The sequence below is a fragment of the Anolis sagrei genome, chromosome 2 (assembly GCF_037176765.1).
Source record: "Anolis sagrei isolate rAnoSag1 chromosome 2, rAnoSag1.mat, whole genome shotgun sequence".
Taxonomy (NCBI): domain Eukaryota; kingdom Metazoa; phylum Chordata; class Lepidosauria; order Squamata; family Dactyloidae; genus Anolis; species Anolis sagrei.
The window spans coordinates 220,179,152-220,199,571 of NC_090022.1; the positions used below are offsets into that span (position 1 = coordinate 220,179,152).

General features: G+C 40.0%; 1 protein-coding gene across 2 annotated transcripts in view; it reads left to right on the top strand.

Annotated features, from left to right (window-relative positions):
* LOC132767385 (histone-arginine methyltransferase CARM1-like) overlaps positions 1-19,827 on the top strand; it is a 74,460-nt gene extending 54,633 nt beyond the window's left edge. The window contains exons 8-13 of one of the 2 annotated variants that reach the window (XM_060762269.2): positions 6,412-6,493; positions 8,520-8,605; positions 9,929-10,018; positions 10,494-10,631; positions 15,581-15,670; positions 18,552-19,827. In XM_060762269.2, the coding sequence (XP_060618252.2) occupies positions 6,412-6,493; positions 8,520-8,605; positions 9,929-10,018; positions 10,494-10,631; positions 15,581-15,670; positions 18,552-18,561 (496 nt within the window). In that variant the 3' untranslated portion in view covers positions 18,562-19,827. Of the gene's footprint in view, positions 1-6,411; positions 6,494-8,519; positions 8,606-9,928; positions 10,019-10,493; positions 10,632-15,580; positions 15,675-18,551 lie in introns of those variants that run through there. The other variant, XM_060762270.2, reaches the window with a different exon arrangement.
* Positions 19,828-20,420: the final 593 nt, after the last annotated feature.

Here is a 20,420-nt window from a genome sequence, read left to right on the forward strand (position 1 = left end):
TTTTAATATTTACTAGCCGTCCCCTGCCATGCATTGCTGTGTCCCAGTCTGTGTCTATGTGTTTTGTGAGTGTATATATTTGTGAATATATGTGGTTTTACACATGCATTGTAAAGTATGTTTTATTTTTTGGCTTTTAAAGTCTCTTCCACTGTGTTTTTCATTGTTTTTATGAGTGATGGTCACTCGTTGGCCTGATAGGTGTATTGTGTCCATATTTGGTGTCAATTCGTCCAGTGGTTTTGGAGTTACATTAATCCCACAAACAAACATTACCATTTTATTTATATAGATTGCATTATAGTACAACCCTAAATAATCACCGGTCCTCATTTGTTAGGTTCTACTAACCAGAGCCCCTGTTGGCACAGCAGATTAAATCGCTGAGTGGCTGAACTTGTTGATCAAAAGGTTGGTGGTTGGAATTTGGGGAGCGGGATGAACTCCTGCTATTAGGCCCAGCTTCTGCCAACCTAGCAGTTGGGGGGAAAAGCAAATGTGAGTGGTTCAATAGGTACCATTCCAGTGGGAAGGTAATTGCATTCCATGCAGTCATGCTGGCCACATGACCTTGGAGGCGTCTAGAGACAACACCGGCTCTTCAGCTTGGAAATGGAGATGAGCACCAACCCCCAGAGTCAGACACAACTAGACTTAATGTCAAGGGGAAACCTTTATCTTTACTACTGTTACCTTTTTGTGTTTCAGTACCATGGCTGCCCCAACATGGCACTACCTTTCCGTGTTGTAGGTTTGCATGACTCTGTGAGGCAAGAGGCAAACCTGAAGGTCTCCTATGTCAGACAGGTTTTTTGCTTAGAAGACAGACTCAATGTCCCAAACAGGCTACTGAGAAACAGTAGTAATGGAGAGTGACATTGATGGAGGATTTCTCAGAGACAATAAGCAGTGACACAATAGCTATAACGTAGTTATAATTGTGAAGAAAAAAGGCAATCGTGAACCACTCACAAAGCCTTGAGGCTGCAGTCAAGAAATCAGTAGACTTGGACATGGGAGGGCACCCCAGAAAGAACACAACAAGATCCTCAAGTGTAGGAATGTTGTCTATCCCATTGCATTTCCAGTTGTTGTGTATGGTTGTGAAACCTGGCCTCTGAAGAAACGTGGTAGCAACCAAATCAGCTCCTTTGAAATTGGATGCTGGTGAAGCATTCTACAGATACTATTAACTCCTAAATATACTGATAAGTGGATCTGAGAGCAAATCAAGCCTAAGCTCTTTGTAGACGCCAAGGTGAGTAAACTGAGACTATTGTACTACTTTGGACATGTCATGAGAAGCCATTACTCACTAGAAAAGTTAATGGTGCTTGGTGAGTTAGAAAACAATAGTAAAAAAGGAAGGCCGCAGATGGATCAACTCAAGAAGCCATAGCCCTGAGCCTGCAAGACCTAGGTAGGGTAGGGTGACTTGGAGAATAATATCACCATAAGTTGAAGTTCAAATCTGGGGAGCAGGGTGAGCTCCCACTATTAGCCCCAGCTTCTGCCAACCTAGCAGTTTGAAAACATGCAAATGTGAGAAGATCAATAGGACCAATGCAGTGGGAAGGCAGTGACGCTTCATGCAGTCATGCAGTCATGCCGGCCACATGACCTTGGAGGTGTCCATGGACAACGCCGGCTCTTCGGCTTAGAAATGGAGTTGATCACCAACCCCCAGAGTCAGACACGGCTGGACTTAATGTCAGGGGAAAACCTTTACTAAGTTGAAGTTGACTTGATGGCAATTAACAACAATGGCAAACATGACTGTACAGTTATGACACTATAATAATAAATAATAAAGCAACAATTGTATAAAAACAATTTGTTATAAGATTTTTTTCACCAGTTCTGTTTCCTTGTTATGGAAAGAACTGTAACTTAGAACCAGTCATAATATGCACATAGTACAAATAGAACCAAAGGTGCTAAAATGTTTGCAGGATAATTTATTTCAGGGTCGGAGTCTATACAAGATTACACATATTTCTGAATTCCCTTCAAATTATGCAGTGTTCTTCTTATTCTTATACAGACAGATGTCTGCAGTGAAGTGTCAAATGGATATTCTTAGTCACCCTGGGATTTGCTGACAGGCTCATTAAAAAGAAGCAAGAGAAAACTGCACAAAAATCACAGTAGTTGCAATAGCATATGGACAAGGGAGGTTTTACATCGTTTCCTTGGTTCTAATGTTCAGCTCTACACTTTCCCATCTCTTTGACCTATCATGTGTAGAAGTGATTATTTATGTACTATTCTATGTTTGCACTCTTTTGCAAACTGAAATGCTAGTGTGTATGTATGCATGAGTATATTATATCCTGTATATTGTATGTAAGTCAACCTTATATATAAGTTGAGTGCCAGTTCTGGATTTTGCTTTGATCTATGGATAACCCCCCAGTGGCGCAGTACGTTAAAGTGCTGAGGGGCTGAACCTGACTGAAAGGTTGCAGGTTCGAATTCAGAGAGCGGCATGAGCTTCCACTGTTAGCCCCAGCTTCAGCCAACCTAACAGTTTGAAAACATGCAAATGTGAGTAGATCTATAGGTACCACTCTGGCAGGAAGTTAACAGTGCTCCATGCAGTCATGCCAGCCACATGACCTTGGAGGTGTCTGGACAACGCTGGCTCTTCAGCTTAGAAATGGAAATGAGAACCAAACCACAGTCGGACACGACTGGTCAGGGGAAAGCCTTTACCTTTACCTATGATAAAACTTTGCAGTATGTAATAAATCTTTTCCTCTCCTTATAAAAAAGCTTAGGGAACATATTATGGAAGAGAAAAAGAGTATTGTTTTTTATTTAAGGGATTACAGTGTGGAGATGTAAATTATAGTGCTGATCTTAAAATGTCTGCATCTATCTAAATTCAGGTAGAAAAGTGAATATAAATGAGAATGCAGCCTGAAAAAAGGAGAGAAGAAGAGCAAGGAAAACAATTAGAGTGTTTTAATATATATGCTTGTTTTATTGATGTATGTTCTTATGGCACTGAATAGCTTATATGTGAGCCACCCAAGTCCCCTACGGGGTGAGACGGGTGGGGTATAAATATGGTAAATAAAGAAATAAATACTAATTATTTTCTATTTAGTTGTGGAGTTCTAGTGCTCAGCACATCAGCAGTTCTTACTCTTAAATGTATGTTTTACAACAGATTTCTGGGCATGCATGCTCATATATCCCACGCTTCTCTTGCATGCACATAAACCCCTCACCCCTTCTTTATGGGTTCTTTGTTTCTCTAAAACCAAATGGTGCCTTAATGAGAACGTAAAGGTTTATAGATCTCTGCCTCTCTCCAGCTGTTCTTTTTGCAATCGCAGGAAATCCAGTCAGTCTATTATTCTGCCCAAATATGTAAATATTTCCCCAAGCCTTAATTTAAATAAAAAAATTCATGTCAGGAGCGATTTGAGAAACCGCAAGTCCCTTCTGGTGTGAGAGAATTGGCTGTCTCCAAGGATGTTGCCTATGGGACGCCTGGATGTTTTGATGTTTTACCATCCTTGTGGGAGGCTTCTCTCATGTCCCCGCATGGGGAGCTGGAGCTGACAGAGGGAGCTCATCCATGCTCTCCCCAGATTCAAACCTCCGATCTGTCGGTCTTCAGTCCTGCCGGCACAAGGGTTTAACCCATTGCCGAGGGCTCCTATTTAAATGAACAGTATATCACCATGCAACATAAAATTCTCTTGTCAAAACAAGTGAGGAACTCGCTTATCTAGAAGCCTTACGTGTAAAATTCAGAGCTGGCCCTGAACTCTGAATTTTGGATACACAAATGCCTCCACCGGTGGGTTGCAAATTCTTTTGGATACCAGCCGAAAGAAAGACACATTTACTCATGATCATACATTTCCTTGCTCTTATGAAGTATGCCCACATACATTTTTATAAACAGCAAACAAAGACAAGCAATTACACCTCAGCTTTTCTCTTTGAAATATAATGTACTCCTGAGTTTAGGAGGGTGCATTGTTTTCTGTTCTCACCGTCACAGGCAGCAAGGCACAGCCTCCAGATCGTCATGTTATCATCTTTCTCTCCCTCTGATCTTGCTTTATGCTTGTTCTTTCAAGCCATCCTTATGGGAAACTTTAAATTAAAAAAGCAATAAAACCCCAGTGCTCAGCAAAGCTACATCTCTCAGCAGGCGTCCCACAAAATCCACTTGTATTTTACAATGACATGCTGTGCTTAGTGAGCAAGACAATTGTAACAAAATTGAGTTCCTTTCCCTATTATTATAAAGCTTAGTTATCTGATTTTTGTATTCTGTCCCTAAAAAATACTCTTTTCTTTGAGAGCTTGTGGAATGGGACAGTATGAGAAGCTGAATCAAATTCCTCAAATGTTCATCAAGTTTTAAGTGACTGTCTTTATTCAAAGCACAACAACAAAGATCTTTAACCAATAAATAGATCTCTTGAGGTGTTTGTGATATTTCCAATATCTTTTTATTGTGGCTCCAGTGTCTAAGCTTACAGCCATTTCTTTAAATTGATTTTTTTTTCAAAATTTAGGACTAATGTCTTGGAACTTTAGCTTGAAATACATAGAATCATAGAATTGGAAGAGACCTCGTGGGCCATCCCGTCCAACTTCCTGCCAAGAAGCAGGAAAATTGCGTTCAAAGCCCCCCTGACAGATGGCCATCCATCTTCTGTTTAAAAGCCTTCAAAGAAGGAGCCTGCACTATGTCACAGTTCAAACTTTCTGTTACCCAAGACTGCTAAATCCACATTCGTTTTAAATTTCATCTCTCTTTTATCCCTGATTAAATTTAGTAGAATCCCATAAGGTAGAGTTGACTTGGTGCCTTTAGATGCAGGTATTTGGTATTTATAGTTGTGGGAGGACCTATGGTTTCTTTTGTTTAGTAGTATGTTTTCCTGTGGCATGATGTATTTCTAGAACATTCCTATATACAGTGTTCCCTCACTATTTCACAGTGTGCTTTCCACAAACTTGCTGTTTTGCATTTTTTAAATAAATATTAATATAAATTAATATAATATATTCACATACAATGGACCTGGGAGGCTTGCGTGCGGGCTGGGATTTCCTCTGCACTCCCTGACCTCTGCAAACCCGGCAGAGTGGTAGCAGAGCGGCGGCCAGAGGCGCGGGCGCGGCAGGGAAGGCCTGCCTCTCCAGCCTTTGCAGACCCCAGAAGTGCAGAGGCCAGAGTCGCAGGAGGCACAGTTAAGGAAGCGCAGGTTAAAAAATCTGCAAAGTAGGAACACTATATTAATTTTAATATTTATACATTATGCTAAAATAATGTATAAATATTAAAATTAATATGGCATCCCTATTTTGCAGATTTTCACTTATTGCGGGTTGTCCTGGAATGGAACACCCGCGATAAGTTAGGGAACACTGTATTATGGGATTTTTTTAAAGTAAAAAGGAAGACATACTGCTGCTTTCAGAAGAATTGAATGGCATTACAGTAGAGTCTAGATTATCCAGTCTTATCCAACATTCCATATTGTCTGACGTGCCTTGGCTGCTTCTGGCTTGGAAGAATTAAAACAAGGCTCTTCCTCTTCCTCAAAGAATTGCAACGAGGCTCCCCTCCCTCCCTCCCTTCCTTCCTTCCTGTGTTCCTTCTCTGGCTCCTGCTCCGGACTCCACTTCCCTCCTTGCCTTCTCTGTCCTCCCCAGGGCCTCGCATTCAGCCCAGGTGAGGCTTCGGGGAAGCAGCGTGGGTAAAGGGCGAGGATGCCTGCTGCCCTGGTTGCTCTGCCAGCCTTGCTCTCTGGCACTCTTGATCTTGGTGCCCATCTTTGCCTCCCTCACAGCCCCCCCCCCCCCCCCGGCCCCTCTCCCCCACTCTCTTTCTCTCATTAACAGTGGAAATGTTTGCTTTATGGAAGAGGGAGGAAAAGAAAGAAAGACAGAAAGAAAAGAAAAGAGAGTGGGCACTGAAGGTGGAAGGCAAGCCCTGCCTTTGCTCGGGTTTAATCGGCTTTTCCTTAATCCCTCCGTATTATCCCAGATTTTAGCTTATCCAACGTTCTGGCGGTCCATTTATGTCGGATAAGCGAGACTATGCTGTAGTTATTATTATTTACAGAGCTCATTGGTTTAGCTGACTGTTATTCCCCCAGCAGCCTGCAAATATGAAAAAATATGCTGAATGGCAATGGAGCAGCTTCTGGAAATCATATTTTTTATGTTATAAAGAGATTTCTTTGCCCTCATTATATGGTTAGTTCCAATTAGCATAGAATTATACAATTCATGGGAATATCATAAGTCAACACTAACGTAAATATCATTAATTCAACTGGTCTGTAGTTGCAACTCAGAATTGGATTAAAGCTTCTGTAAGGGTTTTCCCCGTTTTCCTTTTCCTTTCCACAATTCTTTTATTCTTTCCAGGTATCAGCAGTGTTTTTATGGAGTCAATCTGTCCAATCTCCGCAATGCAGCTGTCGATGAATACTTCAGGCAACCTATTGTAGTAAGTACATTTTAATTTGCCATGCTTCTTTTCTCTTTCATATCATACTCCAAAGTTCCAATAACCTCTTAGCTGATTTTCCCCCCATATTCTTACAGAGTCCACCCAAGGATTCACATATTATCACTTATGCAAGTTTCTGACTCGGCTTCTTGGTTTCTGTTTCAAATCCATAGCATATATTAAGTGGAGTACTATTCCTACCCAGTTCATATGTTTTTGTAAACAAAAGCAGTCTAAGCAGATTACATAGCCAGAGTGGGCTAGTGAATGGTTTCGTCATCTTTTCCTTCTTGCTTTTTTCAGTTTCAAAAATTGATATTCCAGTTGATACGTATTTATACCAGGTAATTCAATTCACCCCATGCGCCCTGGTGGTGCAGCGGATTAAACAGCTGAGCTGCTGAACTTGCTGATCGAAAGGTCGGCGGTTCAAATCTGGGGAGAAGGGTGAGCTCATGCTGTTAGGACCAGCTTCTGCCAACCTAGCAGTTCAAAACATGCCAATGTGAGTAGATCAATAGGTGGGAAGGTAATGGTGCTCCATATAGTCATGCTGGCCACATGACCTTGGAGGTGTCTACGTGCAACGCTGGCTCTTTGGCTTAGAAATGGAGATGAGCACCACCCCCCAGAGTCAGATACGACTAGACTTAATATCAGGGGAAACCTTTACCTTTACCTTAAATTCACCCCACAGCAGGAACATATGTGCCGCGTCCAGACCTGTTGTTCACATGGTCAGGGGACTGCACTTACTTTGCTGAGGGGGCACTTTTTTGCGTGTCCGGAGTGACTTGAGAAACACAAACTGGTGTGAGAGAATTAGCCGTCTGCAAGGATGTTTTCCAGGGCACGCCCGAATATTTTGATGTTTTACCATCCTTGTGGGAGGCTTCTCTCATGTCCCCCGCATGGGGAGCCGGAGCTGACAGAGGGAGCTCATCCGCACTCTCCCCAGATTCGAACCTCCAACCTGTCAGTCTTCAGTCCTGCCAGCACAAGGGTTTAACCCAGTGGGTTTAACCCACTGGGGGCTCCTTATCACAGCTCTTCTATGTTAACATCACTACTTCTCCTGGCCATCATGGGTTCCTCTGCTGACATTGGAATGTCAACACAAAGTAGGAAGCAATCTTAACATTCTTCTATCTGCTTGCATGGCACCTCATTCTGACATCATGCAACCATTGCTTGGTTGTGTGGACACTTCTGCTGATACCAGAATAGGGCACCCAAACAACAGGAAGAGGGAGAGGAGATATCCTGGTTGCGTTGACACTAATACTAATATCAGAATGGAGCACTCGCACAACAGGAACAAGGAAGGGGGGATAGCCTGGTTGTGTGGACACTAATACCGGTATCAGAATGTGGCACCCGCACAACAGAAGGAAGGAGTGGGACACTCTCTCATTCATGCTAGTTGTGCAAGCGCCCAGTCCCGATGTCAGCAGAGGCAAAATATTGACAGCTTGTCAACAGTACAGCTCATTTCTGAGTATTGCAGGAATTCGTTCTATAGAACAGTAACAGCAAACACAGTTCACAGAGAGGTTTTTTTATATAAAAAAAGTAAGACAAGATTAGCTAATGTATGAAATTTGTACGTAATTCCTTTGTTCACAACAAGGCAATTTTTTTCCAGAGGAAAATCAAGCATAATTTTAAAGGCAGTTCAGAGTTCTGTCAAAGCAAAGATGATTGCAGTTACATGGCTCTAATTGTAGAGATAGTGCTGTTACGCAGCATCAAAAGACCTAGTTAGAATTACGGTTAGAAGTTGTCTGTTCCTTTATGAATGCCCACACATTGAGATTTTTCAAATAGATTTGTGTACTTCACAGTTCTAATTCTACATTGTGCTTGTTCCCATACATTGCTTATTACAGGGATACAAAGAATGTAAAAGAAAAATGGAATGTGAAGAGTGTCACGAGAACACCCTCTGTTAGAGGAGAAATGTCTCTTTTTACAAGCCTGAAACATTATTTGATAACACACACATCCTTTTTTTTATTTCCAGGACACATTTGACATTAGAATTTTAATGGCTCGCACAGTGAAATATACTGTCAATTTTACGGAAGCAGCCGAAGAAGATTTGCACAGGTTAAGTGTCTGGAGAGAATCTGCATTTCCATCTTTGTATCACACTTTCATTTTTAAGCCCACGCCTTCTAACTGTCCTTTTCAATTGATCAGCAAGTTAGCAGTGGCACACTGTGAGAGCGTCCAGATTTTTCTGTTTAGTCTCAATGCCATTTTAAAAATGTGAATTTCTGCAGTAGTGCAATAAATATAGTATTTAGGGTAAAATATGCTTTAGCTTTAAAGTATTAACTTTAAGAAGTGTCATCCGCAAAGGTAGTTCTACCAAACCAACTTAAATAGAATCCAGGTGAGTGGCTTTACATGACAAAAGCTCTAGAAATCCAACATCATTCGACCTATGTGGAGCTTTTTTTCAAGAGTTATAATAAAACGGGTATTGGTGTATTTTTTTTCCGTATCAGAAGCGACTTGAGAAATTGCAAGTTGCTTCTGGTGTGAGAGAATTGGCTGTCTGCAAGGACATTGCCCAGGGAACACCTGGATGTTTTGATGTTTTACCATACTTGTGGGAGGCTTCTCTCATGTCCCTGCATGGGGAGCTAGAGCTGACAGAGGGAGCTCTCCCCAGATTCAAACCTGTTGGTTTAATCCATCGCACCGCCAGGGGCATGGTGTAATAAAATCAATCCAATGGAAACAATAACGTGAGGAACAGATTCTGGCATTCAGTGGCAGGAGAAATTAATGAACACAACCTGTTTTCTGGATAAACAAATCTAGAATTATGTGTTTTTTCCAAAATATAATTGTAGACTTCATATTACTCAAGATTCCAGAACGGTTTATAGAAAGAAAACAAAGGAAACAAAAAACACGCTAAACTTAGGAAGTCTGTTTCTAAATTTTGTGGGAAATTGCTACCCCAAATGTCTGCTAGTGATCGCACAAAAGAAGTAAGCATTACCTGTAATACATGATCTATGTGGAGCATGCCGCTCATTTACAAACTAATTAGCATTTGCTGACCCTTATTCTAAATAACACTATGTAACACAATTTTGTTTCTGGGTTATAAATGTCATTTCCTAATTGGTTCTATCATAAAAACATGAAAAATGTTTATTAAACTGCAACACATTTTATTATAGTTTTTCAGTGAGTTTAGATCAATTCAACATAGTTTATGGCAGCCACAAAAACGTTTCTTAACAACTACTTTCAAAGTAAGTACTGCACAATTAAACAGGAAATAATACTTTCAAACCAGGAACAGATTTTTAAAATTTTGTTGCATACTGCAATCAATGACATTATGTTGTTGTTTTAATTGCAGATATGTACTATTAGCCAATGCTAACTCTTACTGTTTTCCTTCTATAGAGTGGAAATCCCCTTTGTTTTCCAGATGATGCAGTCTGGTCTAATCCATGGCTTGGCATTTTGGTTTGATGTGGCGTTTGTTGGTTCACTGTAAGTATTCTTCTTCATTCATTCCCAACATTTATTTTAAAATAACAGCCTTGGAAGCTGCTTGCCCCCTCCCCCATCAAATAAAACCTTGATCTATTACAAGACCTAGATGTACCCTCCTAAAATTGGAGAGTGCATCTACACTGAAAAAATATTTTCCTCCTTAGTTATACTGCACTTCGTTAGTTCCATTATCTTGTTAGAATAGGGGTTGGTCAAGAGGTCCAGGAAGAACACAAAATGACAAGAAAACCCTGCCCCTCTTGGATCTAGACCTCCCAATGAATTAGGTCATTCACACAATGAATTTCTCATTGCTCTGATTCTTTTTTACACTTGAGTTGGGTGAGTACTGGGTTCCACCTTAAATGCTGGACTTGTCTTCAGTTGCATGACAGCTTATCTTAATGAAACAAGAAATGAGGGAGGCTGTTTTTAATTTTATCATATTTATTTAATTTTTCCTTTTTTTAAGGGTAACGGTTTGGCTATCAACTGCTCCAACAGAACCGCTGACTCACTGGTATCAAGTCCGCTGCCTTCTTCAGACTCCTCTCTTTGCCAAAGAAGGGGAAACACTTTCAGGGAAAGTCTTGTTTGTAGCAAATAAGCGGTAAGCCAGCAGGAAAACTACTGCTCATGTCTTTGCTGGTGATGATCATTTTGTGGTTCAGCACCAAGCAAGTCTCCACCCAGCCAATAAACCTACACATAGTTTGGCAGGAAACAGTCACACCTGTACTGACTGTTCTCCAGCATTGGTCTTGATCCAGATATTAGTTCTGAGAGTGGGTTGTAGACATCAACCTCAGTGAGTATGACTCTCCAACTGGTTTCATAGATACATTATTTATTTATTTATTTATTTACAGTATTTATATTCCACCCTTCTCACCCCAAAGGGGACTCAGAGCGGATCACAGAACATATATACAGCAAACATTCAATGCCGATTACACAACGTCAAGGCAGACAACATAGATAGAGATATATAGACATAGATATGTGTGCTTTTCCCATCTTTCAGCATCTTGGAGGTTGTGCTTGAATCCGGCCACAGGGGGCTGCTGTCACTCCATCTTCCCTGCCAAAGAGCTTTTTTGTTCGTAAACTTCGCCCTTTTTGATAGAATCGCTGGGCCTAAATACCTTCCCGCTTTTAATGCAGTTCCTATTCATCTACTCACATTGCTGTTTTTGTTCCGCTAGATGGGCAGGGAGCTGGACTGAAGGTCAGGAGCTCACCCTGACCTGGGCTTCAAACTTTCAACCTTTCAGTTGGCAAGATTTACTGCAGCTGGTGATTAACCTGCTTTTTCTAAAGCCCAGCCCACATTGATCCCATCTTCTCCAAACAGGATCCAGATCCCATGCTAAAACTTCCTAAAGTTACAGGTTAGCAGAGCTTTCCAAACATTTCATGCTGGTGACACACTTTTAGACATGCATCATTTCGTGACACAGTAGTTTGGTTACACTAGCAAACCTAAGTTACGTCAACCCCTTGTAAGAGATATGATCATATAATTTAATAACAAAATCTATGGGGACACAACATATCTCATGAAAACCTTTTATTTATGTTTTTAAAATATTATTTCATATAGACACAGAGGTTTCTCTTTATGTTTGTGTAACACACCTACACATTGCGGCCTGCTCATTAATGTGTCTCAAAACAAAATTTTGACAGCTTTGGGTTATAGGTTAAATTCTAAAGCATTTAGAACAATAAGAAAGGAGAATAAAAGACTGAGGTGAAAATACAGAGATAGAGAAGAGCCTTCCTGGGAGTGAACCAAAGCAAACGTTTGCTCACCCAGACCTGTGCCCTCGCCAACTTGGCAGAATACTCTTGGCTGGTTCTGCTGCCCACAAAAAGCACATGTGCTTCTTGGACAGAATAGAGTTCTGGCACCCAACATTTTCCCATCTGCTGCTGTGAGCTGGAAATACTGTTTGTTGTAAGCCAGGGACACAATTTTTTGGTTATTCAAAACATCAGCATCACTTGTGTGTTAAAACAGAACATATTTGCACATTGATGAAAGTGACAGAGCAAGCAATATGCCTTGTATGTCATCCCACAATGTATAAAACCCAGCCCTTCTATGTTCATATCTCAGAAAAAGGATTGTAATTTTTTTCGATCTATAACATTTGTGCTAAGTGAATTTGATGCACTGACATTTTGCTACTACGCATATTAGTATCTCTATGGACTGGCCTAAATTTAGCAAAGCATTACTGGCTTTTGTTCTACAGAGGAAATATATCAAGCAATTGCAGTGGGTTGATATCTTTGAAACTACTTGGTTCTTTTCAGAAGTAAAAAAATATATGTGAAAGTAGTAAATCTTGTTGATGTTTCGGTAAGATAAGGAATGGAGGCATCCATAAATCTATCTCCCAGTTCTTTGCTTTGCGACTCAGCAAACCTCTGTTTACAAGCATGTGGCAATCAATCAGCTTAGCCTCTGGGTTATTGTAGGTTTTTTCGCGCTATATGGCCATGTTCTAAAGGCATTCTCTCCTGACACCTCACTACCTCTGAGAATGCTTGCCATAGATGCAGGAGAAACGTCAGGAGAGAATGCCTCTACAACAACCCAGTGATTCCGGCCATGAAAGCCTTCGACAGCTTAGTCTCTGTTTTATCAGTTCACAAGGACCCCCCCCCCCCCCCAATTTACATTTTGTACAATAACACACAAGCAGTCTAGTACGTGACAAAACAGCAAACTCTACAACATGGCTATTCTCAAATTTGTTATTTCACTTGCCACGTATCAGTTAGGACAACCCACATGAAAGTTACATCAAACTTCTGGCTGGAAATAGACCTACTCTGTCCATCTTCACACTCTATTATCTTAACCCTTTAACTACTGGTTTCTCTGCTGTTCATGCTTAGAAAAGAATGCCACTTTTTACTGCTGCTCAATATAACCGTATCCTTCATGTGTTTATATGCATGAGACATAGTGACAATTTTTTTGGTTGATGCTAAATCCTAAATCTTTTTAGAGCTTTATTATTGGTACTCTGAGCAAAATTAAAGCATTCATGGAAATTTCTGGTCTCTATTTTAAGAGTACAGGCAGTCTCTGAGTTACAAACATCCGACTTACAAAGGACACATATATGTTTGGCTGGAGTTACTGGCGCAGTGGGTTAAACCACTGAGCTGCTAAACTTGTTGACCGAAAGGTTGCAGGTTTGAATCTGGGGAGCGGCGTGAGCTTCTGCTGTCAGCCCCAGCTTATGCCAACCTAGCAGTTCAAAAACATGCAAATGTGAGTAGATCAATAGGTACCACTCAGGTGGGAAGGTAACAGCGCTCCATGCAGTCATGCTGGCCACATGACCTTGGAGATGTCTATGGACAACGCTGGCTCTTCGGCTTAGGAATGGAGATGAGCACCAACTCCCAGATTCAGATATGACTAGACTTACTGTCAGGGGAAAACCTTTACCTACACTTTAAAAATGTACCTGCTCTGACTTACATACAAATTCAACTTAAGAACAAACTACAGAATAATAACTACTACTACTACTACTATTTTATTTTTGTATCCCGCCTCCATCTCCCTGAAGGGACTCGGGACGACTTACATGGGGACAAGCCCGAACAGACATAGATTAAGAACACAACACAATAAAATTTATAAAACAACATCATAAAACAACCAATAGCCTGAACAGTAATAAATACAGAACCTAGCTTGTTCGTAACATGGGGACTTTCTGTACTCTGTTTATATATCACTGTAATAAAATTAGTGCTTCAGAAATACAATCAGAATACTTCATTGACATCAATATCAAATACCCCAGTATATAATTTTGATCAGTAATCCAAGCTTTCTGGTTAAAAGCTTTCCTATAAAGAAATCGTATTGCTCTTACTCTCCAACTCTGAAAGCAGGTGTTGTCTATCAATTATAGGGATGGTGATGGTTGAAAAGCAGTGTTTTCCATGTGATGAACCCATGATTACTATTGTAAACCCACCTGTTTACAAAACTGTCACTATAGTAATATGATGCAGTTGCCAAAAACCTCATTAAAGGCCAAACAGTTTGGCTGCTGCCCTGAGTGTAAATCTGATCCTGAAGAAATATGCATGTGGACCTTAAGGACACTTTGGCCCTGTGAAGAGTTTGAGACCTAGCAGGTGTTTTGATCTGTGTTGACAGAGTGCTATTGAAGGAAACAAAACCTCATGGATCTGTCATAGGATTGCCATTTGTCTAGTTCCTTAGTGCTCATACAGAAAGGAAAAAGGTTTCTGAAAATTATGATGTTCCAGTTCCTTTTGTTTTGATTTTACCTGAATATACACAAGTTTGCATTCAAACCTCTTCCTTGAAAATATCCTGGGTTAGCTCATTTTCCACCATGTTCTTTCTCTCCCTTTTATCACAACACATCTAGATTCAAGCAATATTCAGAATTTGATTTTCTCATATTTCCATTGAGCCAGTGTTGTTGTTGTTCTTTGGTCAAAGTGCTAAAGTGCTTTAGCAATATTAGCTGGATAGATATTAATATCAGTTTACTTTGTTGCAAACATTCCTCTTGCCTTTGATTGAATACTGGATTAATTTAAACTGACCTGAGAGATAGAAATGAAAAGTCGGTGATAATACCAAGAGTTCCAAAGAAATATTCTGAGATTAGGCTCCATGTCTGTTCTGAAATAACCCTTCAATCTACTCCAATAGAGTGGCCCCCATGTCAAACCGCTGAGCTGCTGAACTTGCTGACCAAAAGCTTGGCAGTTCGAATTTGAGGAGTGGGGTGAACTCCCACTGTTAGCCCCAGCTTCTGCCAGCTTAACAGTTTGAAAACATGCAAATGTGAGTTGATCAATAGATATCGCTTCATCAGGAAGGTAATGGTGCTCCATGCAGTCATGCTGGCTACATGACCTTGGAGGTGTCTACAGACAACACTGGCTCTTTGGCTTAGAAATGGAGAAGAGCACCACCACCCAGAGATGGACACAACTAGACTTAATGCCAGGGGAAACATTTACCTTTACTCCAATAGATGCATGCACTGTTATCCCAAATTATACATGTAAGTGCACACATGGTTGTGGGTTGAGATTGTTAAGAGGGAGGTTTTAAAAAGGAACATGAAAGCCCAGGAAAGGATTTAAGAGATTGGGGGGGGGGGGGGGAGGCAGGAGAAGATTTTAAAACCTCTCATGCCATGTTAAATGCTGCTTAAAGTATGTTAAATAGCTTTTCTTAACCTCCTGCAAAATCCTTAGATCATAAGTCCAAACATTGGCTCATCCCAAAATTCAGCCCCTCGGGATTAGAAAAGGCACAAGGGCTGCTTTTCAGAACAGAACCAATATCACAAGCCCTCCAAAATTAAACTGACGGGTCTCTTTTAACGAGGGAGGGTTCTAATTAATGTATGAGAGATGAATCAGATGTACAAATTAGTACTGCCACTCCTACTTACATGCATGTAATGCAAGCAAAGCAGGCCATAATTTAATTCAGTGGTTAATTTTTCGCCATGCTTTCTGTTTTCACTGCAGACAGAGTTATGACATACAGATCGTGGCTGTAATAGATGAAACGGGTTTTAAGTCCGGGAATATCCTTGATTTAAAGAATCCATTTTTTAGGTAAGTAATGTTGCTGGCTCATTTCCATAATTATTATTGAACTGTAAAAATTGTCTAGAAAAGTCTTTATTTCACAAATTGTAAGTAAGGCATTCAATCTTGTCCCATCATAGAACCTATGGGAAATCATTAATTGTTAACAAGATGTAACTTCAAAACAGCTCCAGCTCAAACTTCATCTTGAGTTGTTTAGAAAATTTCACATACTTTTGGGGAAAGGATGACCTTTGAGATCATAACCTTTTGGAAACTCAGTATCTCCAAAGCTTTTTGGAAGTGTGACCTTTTGGAGATTAATTGGCATTTGCACCACTTGGAATGATCACAACCCTTTTATAAAGGTTGTGATAATTCCTGAAAAGAGCTAAAAACTCATTTGAGTGAATCTTGTCTTTTGTGGTTTATATCCACTAGTATTCATGCAAGGCAATTTAGGTTTCTCAGTTGTTAGACTGATATACCTGGTTATCTCTCTGAAGTGTTAGGAACAAAGATTATGCCAATGCACAAAATATATAGTGGATTTTCAGAAATGTTATTTCAGTTGTCCAAAAACATCTACTTTCTCTTAAAATAGATTTGGTTTTAAATCATGTAGTCAAATAAGTAGTCTTAGTTAAAGGCCACATAATTGGTTTACTGGAGCCCCCAGTGGCACAATGTGCAAACCCTTGTTCTGGCAGGTCGCAGGTTTAAATCCGGGGAGAGCGCGGATGAGTTCCCTCTGTCAGCTCTAGCTCCCCATGCAGGGACATGAGAAAAGCCTCCCACAAGGATGGTAAAACATCAAAACATCCGGACACCCTCTGGACAACATCCTTACAGATGGCCAATTCTCTCACACACCAGAAGCGATTTGCAGTTTCTCATGTCGCTCCTGACACACAAAAATAAAAATTGCTTTACTTACAGACTTCATGTATTCAGCATACAGGTACATTGCTTATCAGTTGAAAGTTTAAATAGTAAGTTCTCTAAGGCATTCTGTTGCCATCTCTTCTCTGACTTATGTCTAAAGCATAACAAACACTGACTATACAATACTGTCTCAACACAACATAATACTGACTTCTAAAATGGAGTTTCAGTCTGAATAGTCATAGATCCGATCTCATGGTCTGCAGTCCCTCCCGCAACCTCAACATAGAGTTAATAGAGCTGCATACCAAAACATACATATATAAAACAAGCAATCTGAATTATATATGGTATGTAACAAATACGTATTATAGGAGGCTTGTAGAAGGTTGATATTTCCAACATGTACTGCTTATGAACTTTGCACCTGATGGTTATTACTTTCCCAGATTATAGCTGTGTTAAGGATTTTGCTCCTTGGTACATTTTTCTAGGAGCAAGGAAATGTACTTAAAGAGAATTAAAATGTTCTCTGAAAATGCCATGTTTTTATGAATTGTGCTTTTTTTCGTGCTATATACCTAGCATTTTCATATCTGCCCACTCTTCTTTTTGGATTATTGAATAGCTGTTGTTTGTAATGTGCCTTATATTTGTGCCACTTTTTGTGCTGACATAAGACTACAGATAAAGAAATTGATGAGGTGAAAGATGTTGCAGTCCCATCAACAAGTATTGACTAAACTGTGTATTGGAGGAGGATGAGATCTTAGGGCCAAGGCTGCAAATGCAAAGCTCACTGTCTAGCTTCATCATTCTTTATGTCTGGAACAGAATCAAAATATATTTAAAGGCAGACCATTCTGCCATGATAAAGCTTTCATTTAATGATGTAATTTGCAATGAACGATTTCCTACTGTTGAAATTGCAAGTGCAAAAGTGAAGTTATAAGATGCGAAAAGGAAGGAAATAATATTTTCTAGAGAGAGTATACTCTTTTCTCCTCTCCAAAAAAAGTGACAAAGGGGTTGAACTGTTGTTGAGAGGCTTTGAAAATGGAGATTGTTGGTTATCTAGGCACGCATCGAAAAAGAGTGTGAGACTATGCAGTGTTAAATAACGCAGAACAGATAAAGGAGCCGAGCATGCAAGGCTTGAGTCTTTTTGCAAATAGATTATTGAATATATCTGGCAACAACTGCTGTTAGTACACCACAAATACCAAAGTTAGGGGTATGGACTCAGGCTTCGTTGTTCTAGCACCAGAAGTAAGGCCAATATAAAGTATTACCTATTTTATTTATTTATTTACAGTATTTATATACCGCTTTTCTCACCTCTGGGGGGACTCAAAGCGGTTTACACAGAAATAGTGGCAAAATTCAATGGCTTACATATGTAAATCACAAATAAACACCATATAACTAAGCATAAAATCAATAGGACACTATACCATAAGATAAGATACTTCTGGGAGAAATCGCGCCAGTTTTTTTCCCTTAGCAGCATTCTGTATACAGAATGCTTTATAAAGAGATGATGGAATGTCTTTCGTATCTCCCTCTATGATCCACCTCAGAGGTTCAGATCATCTGGGGAGGTCCTGCTCTCGGTCCCACCTCTTCCGCAGGTGCGGTTGGGGATGAGAGACAGGACCTTCTCAGTGGTGGCCCCTTGGCTGTGGAACTCTCTCCCCAGATCAGTAATTTTTCAGTGCAATCAGTGAATTCGGAATCATGCAATTATGACTGGAATGGGTTTGGATTATGATTTTAGCCTACGGGGTTTTAATAATTGGTTTTAATGTTGATATGTATTTAATTTTTGGTTTTTAGTGTTTATGTTTATTTTATTTCTATGTGTGTTTTTGCGGCATCGAATTGTTGCCTACTTACTTGTAAGCCGCTCTGAGTCCCCTTCAGGTGAGAAAGGCGGGTTTAAGTGTAGTAAATAAATACATAAATTTATATTAAGAGAAGATGCAGTGTCTTTCAATTCATATTTTTGAAATGTTTTTGAAAGGTATGCTTAACTGATACGGTATACAATTCCGAGAAGAACAGCCAGGATTACAATTCAACCAAGTGTATGAGAAGCTGAAAATGAAAACGTCGAACAACTCGTTGTTTCTGTGAAATCCGTCTGTATGTATCAAAAGGAAATATTTTATGCAAATCATATAAGAAAGTGTTTGTGCTGTTTCCTCTTCGTTTTTGAATTGACATGCCAACCTTAAAACATGTCTGCCTAGAAAGCATTTCCCACTGTGCTGAATGATGCTTGGCTGATGCATTTGCTTGGAAATCTATTCCACTGAAATCAGTGGCGATGAGGCATAAGGAGCAGAAAGCTATTTCCACATTTGAAATATTGTATTCTTTGTTCTGGTGGATCAAAATAGTATTGTTATCTGATGAGCTAAGCATTGCTTTTGGTTTGTCGAATGCCAACACTCCCTGTTTGGTTTTCTTTTCCCTTGGAGGGATTTTCTTAACAAAACCTACCTCATGGTTCCATACATATATAGGATGTACAGGAGTAATGTGAATAAAACACCCAGCTCATATGTAACTCTGTCTCAGTATTTGCAAGATGTGTTGAAATCTCTAGAGCAGAAGTGGGCCTATCTCAGGCTATCTCCGTAGCCCACCACCCACCCTTTCAGATTCCCTAAATTGTCTTTTTCTGCTCCGTCCACTCCAAAATAAGTTAAAATGGTGTATTGGCTTTCCTGTAAAACTTCAGGAGCAACTTACCTTTTAGATCAGTGGTTCTCAACTTGTGGGTCCACAGATGTTTTGGCCTCCAACTCTCAGAAATCCTAACAGCTGGTAAACTGGCTGGGATTTCTGGGAATTGTAGGCCAAAACATTGAACATTGAAAACAACACTTTCCGACTAGTGCCAGTTCTGTATAAGGTATATTTTTATATTTTTAGCTGTCTGTACAGCCCTTTAATGGAAGCAGTACATTGACCTCTGACCCCAGTGAAGTGGCTCATCACCAACTAGAGCTTATTCCCAGCTGGTCAACAATGAACTTTTATTGTTTATAGCAATATGTGACACTAAGCACATTACCGAACAGATATTTCTGATTGATATTAGAAATCCCCAACTCTGGACTGTCCTGAGTCAACTTTCACAGATTCGTAAAATAAACTCTATGAAGAGAAACAGCAGCAGAATAACTTTAGCTGCCTCTGTGTTTATGTATATTTCATACATTATGTACATTATGTCAATTGCAATTGTATATTTAATATTTCCAATAATAAAATTTAAATACAAAATATAACATGGTTGTGGTCTGTGGACTTGTTTTAGAAGTGTTATCTTCCTGTCACCCAAATCCATTTTGTCTGCGTGTAAACTTTGCAAGCAATGTTTCTACCATCCATCTATGTATTCAGCCCCCAAAGTGCTGTTTGATGGATAGAGTCATTTCCTAGGATTTTGCCAATGATTATTTGCAGTGCCACTCAGCAGTACAAAAAGAAAAGTATACAGCTGGCTGGCGTTGACTGTGGAAGTAATGAGGCTCGGCTGTATTTCTGCTCTTTTAAAAGATGCGGTTATTCATCCTGCCGGCTTCCAAAAAATGCCACGTTGTGAAAAAATTGTGTTGAATATTCCCACTGGGAATGAATTTGCATTTCCTGAGTGACCAAGTAACAGTTTGCTATGAGGTGAATCAAAAACACCAATTGCATTGTAATACAGTGGGCTCTTGGTATCCACTGCTGTTTTGTTCCAGGAACACCTCCCCCCCCCCCCCAATAAAGATCAAAATCCATGGAAGTTCAAGTCCCATTATATACAGTGGTGTAATAAAATAGCATCCCTTATATTGCTCTTTATTTACTATCCTGATTTTAGAGTTTTTAAATA